General features: G+C 35.9%; 1 protein-coding gene across 2 annotated transcripts; it reads left to right on the top strand.

The window, feature by feature from the left end:
- Positions 1 to 3636: 3636 nt before the first annotated feature.
- ponzr5 (plac8 onzin related protein 5) lies at positions 3637 to 8000 on the top strand. Of its 2 annotated transcripts, none has more exons than XM_052600819.1 (4): positions 3637 to 3779; positions 4515 to 4625; positions 7073 to 7227; positions 7333 to 8000. In XM_052600819.1, exons 2-4 carry the CDS (start codon positions 4532 to 4534, stop codon positions 7420 to 7422), a joined length of 339 nt encoding a protein of 112 aa, XP_052456779.1. In that variant the 5' UTR covers positions 3637 to 3779; positions 4515 to 4531; the 3' UTR covers positions 7423 to 8000. The 2 variants fall into 2 exon arrangements, with proteins under 2 accessions (XP_052456779.1, XP_052456778.1); XM_052600818.1 differs by having other exon boundaries at positions 3711 to 3779; positions 4531 to 4625.
- The last annotated feature ends 976 nt before the right edge of the window (positions 8001 to 8976 follow it).

Genomic DNA, 8976 nt, shown 5'->3' with positions numbered 1-8976 from the left:
GTATTGAAATAATCTTCATGTGTGGAATGAGGTACTCATGTTTAAAAGATCATAAAAACGTAAGACAAATTAAAGACCCTTTAAAGGAATTGTTCAACCAAAAATGAATATTTGTTGAAATTTTTTCACCTTTAGGCCATTCATGATGTTGATGAGTTTTTACAATATAATCCACATTACACCAGTCCATCAATTAACATCCTGTGAAGCGAAAATCTGTGTTTATAATCGTTAAAGAGGTGGTTCACCAAAAAAATGAAAATTACCCCATGATTTACTCAACCTCAAGCCATCCTAGGTCTATATGACTTTCTTCTTTAAGACAAATACAGTCAGAGTTATATAAAAAAATGTCCTGGCTCTTCCAAGCTTTATACTGGCAGAATGGGGGGGGGGGGGGGTAAAGATTTTGAAGCCCAAAAAAGTGAATCCATCCATCATAAAAAGTAATCCACGCAGCTCCGGAGGATTAATAATGGCCTTCTGAAACTTTTTAGACCTCAATCTCTAGCCTCCACTAACTGTTGTACAGTATGTGTGTTCACGAGAGAGTGGCATTGCAGCAAAATAAAAGGCGAATTCCCCCTTTAAGATAAGACAAAAAGATAAGAAAAGTGAAATGATTTTGATGTGTGCACAATTGGTGATGTCCAAAAAATGAAAAACACAGTAGTGATAATATTTCAGTAAAAAAAAAGTTTTATTTCTAATTGAATTCATGTGTTCCCAATTAGAAAAAAATCTTAAAAGATACTGTGTAGAGGTCTTTGTCGAAGCATAAGAAGTGTTTAATTCTACCACTAGATGGGAATGGTTGAAATTCTTTGTGATGACAGGGATTTATATGGTTATGTTAGACAAAACTATCCAAAACAAGACTTGAGAGTGTGGTTCATTCAATCTGCAAAATATGTCTCTAGTATTCAGGAAGTTATGACTCTTTCCTAGGGTGATGTGTACAGTGACTGTTTTTATGACTGTTGGTGCTATCCGCTGTCCTGGTGTCAGATCTCCCATTAGATTAAGAGACGGGTAGCTGCACGGGCCAATGCCAATGTTTTACCATTCTCTAAAACCCATTACACAACACTGGTGGATCTAGATGATTACAGATGGATCTCAGATCAGAACATACTGAAAATAGTTACAAAATCACTTTAAAATCACTATTAAAATGTGAATTAAGACATCAAATCATAAACGTGCTTAAAACTTGAAAGTTCTTATTCCGGCAGATGATGGTGATGTGGGATTGGTATGGGTGGAAATACTGAAAGAGGACTAGCTATTGAAAGAGGAGGTTAGCTCGAATTACTGTAACAAGTCTGTCCAGCTCAGCTCATAATTGTCCATTCCCTGTAATATGATTACACACATTGTTTCTGCGTTTTATTATAGTATCAGTAAGAAATATGAATAAAAAATAAAATAAAAAAGAATAATCAAACTAAACTGATTTGAAAATTGTATAAACCAATACATTCATTCAGGTATTTCATAGTCTCATAATAACCTTATAAAATGAATAATAAAAAATATTAAGAAAAATAATAATCTAAACAGAGTTAAAAGTTTTTTTTAGTGTACAAATTTTTTTAGCTTTATTTATATATTTTTCTTTCTCTTTTTTTATTCTGTTTTTCTGATGTATCTGCCAATATTATATTCTTCAGACTAAATATAGTACATTTCTTTCAAATTAATTAAACAGCTTGGGAATTGGAAAGGCTGAAAATGTGTTAAAGGTAAAACAACACGTGTCACTGTTAGGAGGCAAGCTGTTGATGCACATTAGACAGGCAGGTATGGGCCCTAAGCTTTCGTCTTCTGCTTTCTGGAGACCCGGTTCACATCCTCTACACCAGTGGTTTCAAACCGGTCCTGCGAAAACCCCCAGCGCTGCACATTTTCTTTGTCTTCCTTCTGTGAATCCCCAAACCTGATTCAACTCATAAGCATATTAGTAGAGACTGCAAGACCTGAAATGGGTGTGCCAGATATAGGGAGACAGGGGTGCTTGCAGGACCGGTTTGAAAACCACTGCTCCACACAGACCTTAAGTGAGGGTTGAATGATGGGTGGGTGGGTGAGGGAGGGGGGTTGCAGGAGCATTAGGTGAATGTGTGAAGGGCAGATCAGAAAGGGTGGGGGTGTGATACTGGGCATTTCAAACCTCCAGTAAAATACATTCAGATCGTCCGCCAGTTGGTGATTCTCCACAGACTATTGGGGTGGTTTCTTGATCCTCATCAGGCCTGACCAGACTGATGCCGGTGTTCTGTCGATTTGTCCTACGCTGTCAGATTTTCCTACCTCCCACTAAAACAGTGGGTAGTACAATTGCTCAACGAAAAATTCTACTGTAAAGTTACACCTACCACAACCCCAATCATACCTTTACAGTACTGCAAATACAGTAATTATGTGTTATATTCACGGTTGTAGCTAGAAGGGATACAGTTACAGGAAACCAACAATAAATATTATTTTCTACCAATTAGATTGCATTTTTATTAAAGTCTACACCTACCCCAATCCTAAACTTACCCTTACAGTAATGCAGATACTTTAAAACCTGACAGGGTAGGATAAAATGTCAGGACACCTGGTCATTGGCTGAAAACAGTTTTTTCAGCTTTACAGAGTAGTTTTTTAGCCACTCTGATCTCCTTGTCAGTGTGTTTCTGGTCTTGATATACAAGATTTCATCCCTACTTCTATAAGCATCCTCTTTGGTTCTGGCTCTGTATTTAGGTATGCAATGACAGAAACAAGTGTCGAATAGAATAAAGCATGTCTTTATGATATTAAGAAAGTGTAGGCTAATTTAGCCAAAGATGGACTTTTGTTTTATTAATAAATTTTCATTTTAAAGCATGCTACGATCAGCGTGTTATATTATTGTTACCGTTACACTCTTACGGCTCCGAGGAGGTCTTGTTCCGTCCTCCTCGCGGGATTTACCTGGCTGTCCGATGTTGTTTTTCTCGATTTCCGTGTCTTTCTTGATTTGGGGGTTTTCGCTATGGGTTTGTTTGGAAAAGTGCCGCGAGGCGTGGCACTGACTATCGTGGCTGCAGTGTGTTGATCGGGTGCGGGTCGGATATGTAAATCTGAGAAAAATAGCCTAGGTTCCGGTGGGTGGCGGGTGAATAATTTATTTTTTGGACTCAGTTGATCCGCGATGCATCTCTAGGCAGCGTTCATAGGCCTACCATATAAAAAAGTCAATGGAGCAGTAGAATAAATAGCCTATCTAAAATAATAATTAATTGATTAATTAATTAATTAATTAAATTATATTGTTTTTTCCCTTAATTTCACTGTTGTTTTGCAACACTTGAAGCTATGATTAAAATATATATATGTAGGTGTTGATAACCTGTCTGTCCAGTTCCATTTTATACAATTAATGGAAAAAAGCTCTCTCCTTCCCTTATTTCTTCACACATTACTTTTATACACATTGATACCACCAACAAACCGAAGATGTCGAATTATTCATTTTGCCATGCCCATGCTTACATACAAAGTCTGTAAAGACAAAGTCTATAACGTCTGTACAGACAAAGTCTTCATTCTCTAGTGAAACTAAGCCCCTGTTAAATCAACATGATGATTGATTTTCAGGTGGGGGGTCATGGGTGTGATCAGCAGGGAACATCACTAACCTGACCAGTGACTTTGAAAGAAAGTACTTTTAACTGAGAGGCAGAACACAATTTAACTTGAGTGTGATAGAACACAAATCTGCCCGTCCTCCCAAGTCTCACGCTCAGGTAAGTCTTTTTTTTGTCGATTATTCAATTTTCATTATGTTAGTTTGATATGAGACAAAAAAAAAATGGTTTATATATTTTTTATTATTGGAGTATATTTTACAAGAAAATACTATGAGTTTTTCTCTGTTAAAATTCACATTTTTGTAACTTGCTATATCTTTGTAACTGTTTGTGAAATGTACTAACAGTGCAGATTTAGAAAAAGACTAAATAAGGTGTCTTCTGTAAATATTATTAAAAATGCTCAACAATAAGAATTGCCTGATGGTCATCTACGTCTTACATTCGTTGATCAGGTTTCTAAAAATAATCATTTCATTTTGTGTCTTCATTTGAACATTATTGTCACTATGCACTGATTTGTCTGTAAATGTCTAGTTGGGTTTTTGTCCAAATTTCAGGAATAGATAGTAATAGTCACTTTGTTTCCAGAGCATTTTTGCACTTGTGGTAATAAAAAATATAAAGATAGTAAACCTCAACGGCTGTTCTTACTGAGATGTAGGATAAATTAATTCTTAATGTCGATCTCTGACTACTTTTGAATTACTTTAAATTAAACTGACTACTGACTACTTTAAATAAAAAGATTCAGTTATGACTAAGTTAGATTTCATTTGTGTTCATATCTGATATGTGGACAGCGAACTTCTTAATTAAAATGTAATATTCATTATTTTTTCTTCATCTTATTTTTTCATAACTGTGTGTGTGTGTATGTTTCTGTTGAAGATTTCATAATAAACAGGATGACTTCTCATCAGCCCAAGCCCTTTGTCATGGCACCCATGTCCAACCAGTGGAGCTCTGGAATCTGTGACTGCTGTCAGAATGTACCAGAGTGTGAGTGTCCCTCTATTGTTCTCTCTCTCATTCTGTTTTGTTTATTTTGGTGTGCCTTTTGGGGTTGTAGTTCTCTAAAGAATGACATTTTGCAACTAAATGTGTGTATAAAGGCTTAGGAGAATTACTTTAGCAGAACTATTGGTGGACTATATATTATCCTTCTTACTAAACAGCCCTACCACAAAGTAAATGCATACAGTTGGGTTTACTTTGAGTTGGTTTGAGTTTAATAATTTTTTATAGTTTTAGCCAATATCTAGCCAATATAAAAGTAGCTGTCTGACCAAAAATAGCCTTTACAGCCATTTTATGTATGTAGTGCAGCGGTACAGGCAGACAAATTCAGGGAAACAGTACAAGAGGACATTAGGACATGAGGGTGGTAATAATCAGTATTTACATTCATGCATTTAGCAGATGCTTTTATATTTATAGTACACAATAGCAGGTTTATTAAAAAGGACAATTGCAGAGAAGGAAAAGAAATGAAAGATGGACACTTCCTGTGTCCTGTTAAACCAAAATGCTTAAAAAGAAACTAAATGGTGTTTTATAAAATTAAAAATTGATAGTAGTTTTCTTTGAGGGTTAGGTTTAAGTGTAAAGTTGGTGTAGGGCAATAGAAAATACAGTTTGTACAGTACAGTATAGTCCCTGTAAACCACATATGTAAGGGTTTGTGTGTGTGTGTGAGTGTGTGTGTGTGTACATTAGTTTAAAGTTGTGGTGTGGGGAAATCTTTGGGAATGTGTGTCTTCAGCTGCTTCTTGAAAGCAAAGAGGAGTTGAGAGGGTGAAGGGTTTTAGGGAGTCTATACTCAAATTATTCAATAATATGACAGATTTAATAGTCCAAAAAAGTCACAGTGTACTTAACAATGTGTTTATCAAAAAGATGATGGCCGGACTTACCATAAGGCCTGACTGGGCTGCAGACCACTGCCACCTACTGGCGATTGTAGTTTTGTATTTAAAAAAGTATCTTATTATTTCATGTTTGCAATCATTTAATATTTGTACATTAAAATTATATATTTAAACTTCAATTAGATTGTTAATAGCCAACATGTCTTTTTATTTGGATTGAACTTACTGATTAACAGGACAGGTAGTAGGACCTGCCACTAGAGGGCACTACCAAAACAATAACAATCGCGTTGTTTGATGACGCTAAGGAGGAGCGTGGAATGATGGGATTTGTTGTCTTCCACCCAACTGCTGATGGCCATCAATCAGACGTAAAGATAAATCATGGATTTAACGCGAGTTCAATGATTTGCGTGAGTAGATTAAATGCAAAGTCAATGCAAAGACGTGATCAGACTATGGATCAGACGCATCCTCGCGCGGGTCTATAGACGCGATGCCCCACGTTTGGCGTGTATGCCTCATAATACTAATCCTGCTGATCGTTATAATAGCATGCATTTCTGTAAAGATACGAATCAAAACAACTCACCTGTCGAGTAAAATGCAAGCGAGATCGGCATCTCTTTCTAGTTGAAGTTTGTCGCGAAGCTACTTCCGCATTTGTCCACGACTCTGTTGTCATTTGGTTTCTACGTCACTAAAGGCGGTAACAAAGGGTAACTGACATCATTGACAGGCGACTGCACTGCCCCGTGTCACTGTTTAGAATGGGAATTTACTCATGATTTACAAGTAGTTGAAAACATTAGAGATATTGTTAGTAATCAGCTGGACAAAATATATAACACTATTCTAGTGGTTTTTAGATATGTTACTGCAAATATCTTGCACATTGTACCTTTAAATGTAAGGACATAGAGGACACATACAGACTACAACAATAATTTTTTTGAAGTCTAGTAATCTCAGGGGTTGGAGCTCTCAAGTGAGAGAACACATCCTGTTTATTGCATTATAATGATTGTTTAATATAACCCTACATCTAATCTTTGACTAGGCTAGATATGTTGCATATTAATTGTACTATATATGAACCTCAAAGAATATTTAAATGTTTGTGTATTTTGTGTTACTCCATATGATGATGTTCTAGTTGAGGGCATTTGTATTCTAGGCCTATAAGACATTTATACAAGAATTGATAACTGACACGAGATGATGCCATCTGCATTGTTTGAAGCAAATGAAAGAAGTGATACGAGAGACCTTAAAGTGCGTTGGTTGAGCACTTTAGAATCAAGTATTCAATAGAGTCATGTTTTACGATTGTCATATTGAAGAGGAACGAATATACCTCACAGGACTATGGTGATACATAACATAGGCTACGTAAACATACACAAATAGAACATCAATAACACAAGTAGGCCTTTTGACGTCAGCACTGATACTTCACATTTGTTTAAATGGCCTACACTTACACAACTCTTGATGTATTTAAAAAAGTGTCTATGTTTCTTACAACTCTTTCACTTTTGAATTAATTTGCATCACTAACTGAAGTATTATTTGTAGGTTGCTTCTCATTTTGGTGCTTTCCCTGTTTTGCCTGTGCGACGGCTCGTAAGCACGGCGAGTGTCTGTGTCTGCCTTTGCTCGACAGCTTTGGATGCATTCCTCCAATAACAATGGCCATGCGGGTATCAGTGCGCAATCGCTATGGAATCAAGGTTTGGACAAAGACATTCTGTGTTATAAATCCTGTTCTATCCAAGTAATATCTCATGATGTATATATAAATGTGGAGAACTTATAGTGTTCATCTGTCTCTCTAGGGAACTATCTTTAACGATTGCCTTTATTCCACCTTCTGTGGTGTCTGCGCTTGGTGTCAGATGTCTCGAGAAATGAACGTCCGTGAATGAAATGTCAACATCGTCCACAATCAAGCAAAATAAAGGCGACTGGCAACCAACAACTTCCTTGTTCCTCAGTATTCTGTACTAGGTACAAAGTATGTCACCTGGTTGTTCTCGGTAACATTAGATGTGCACCATTGTTTTTTGTTCCATTCAATAAAAAACAGGTTTATGTTCGTCTGTCATGTATGCATTTTAGTATCCGTTATAAAATCTTTCTACTTTGTACAGCTACTATGTAAAAAATTACTTTAAAATTGTGTTTATTAACCAAGGTCTGTATCAAAGTTTCCACTTCAGCAGATTTATTTTAGAATAGCCACATCATTCAAAAGGGAATACTGTAGAGAAAAACAAATCATGCACAATTGTTACTGCACCATTTGGGGTGATCACATCTGGTTTTCTGCAATAAAATGGGAGAAGGTGTGACAGCATACAGACCGTAACTGTTACAACAGGAGAAACTTCATTTACATACGGTAAACTTCTTAAATATTTGAGTTGAGGATGTTAGGGCTTCAGTTGTGCTTCATGTACTTTGTAACTATTATTCTGCAATAAAACTTCACCATCTTCATCAATTCCCATCCAGTGTGTTTTTATTTTACCTATTTCAATGACAATAATTAAAATAATTCTCGATATACAGTATTTGCTAAAGAAATGCAGCTGGTTTCTAGTAAATTTAAAACGGCAGGTAATTTGATATGTTTCAGGACTGATTCTCATTCTTAACTGGGTCTCAAATTCAATACGTGTTCATACAATCTGTATCGAAAAATCTGTGCAGTACCCTTCATTGTATGCCATATGACAAAGATGTTGCTTGGTTTATTCATCTGGCTGGCACGATGTTTTCCACAGAATTTCATTGTCTTCTGTGGAATTCTTCAACACATACACAACCAACCGGACCGTTGACTTTCAGAAAGTATTTAAAGAGAGATGTGTGCGCATATCTTCCATCCTTTTCTCTGAACACAAGTCTGACTGTCCTCTCTGCCTTCTCGCTCAGGTAAATTTTCAGGATCAGTGAATTTGTCTTCGATAGCCTATGCATGTTGCTGAATGTATACTGAAACAGATTAAAGAGTAGCTATTTAATTGTCTTTGTGATCCATTTTCAATAAAGAATAGCCATACAGTATCAATACCACAGTGTCTGGGAATGGAACCAGCATTCGTGATACTAAGAGGAGCACTGTAAAAAGTTTTTTTTTTTTTTTTTGAACTTGTAAATAAAGATAGCATCAGTTAAGTAAATTTTACAAACAAATACTATTTTGTCTTTTTACTTCAAAATATCACGTTTAATTCAATAAGCTATTTGAGGTTTGGTTTTCATTTATTGTACTTAAATACATAAGTAAATTGAAATGGAACTGCCTAAGAAGAAGTTAAAGTTACAAAAATATATATATATATATATATTACTTGGAATTGAGTGGCCATATTATTTTACAAGGATAGCAGCCTGTCTACATGTTTAATTGCATGTTAACAAGATAACTACATGCTTGAATATCATAGTGGTTTTCCAATGTTACTTTGTTAAAG

Source organism: Carassius gibelio, chromosome A7 (assembly GCF_023724105.1).
Source record: "Carassius gibelio isolate Cgi1373 ecotype wild population from Czech Republic chromosome A7, carGib1.2-hapl.c, whole genome shotgun sequence".
Classification (NCBI taxonomy): domain Eukaryota; kingdom Metazoa; phylum Chordata; class Actinopteri; order Cypriniformes; family Cyprinidae; genus Carassius; species Carassius gibelio.
This window is presented reverse-complemented; position numbering and strand designations above follow the sequence as displayed.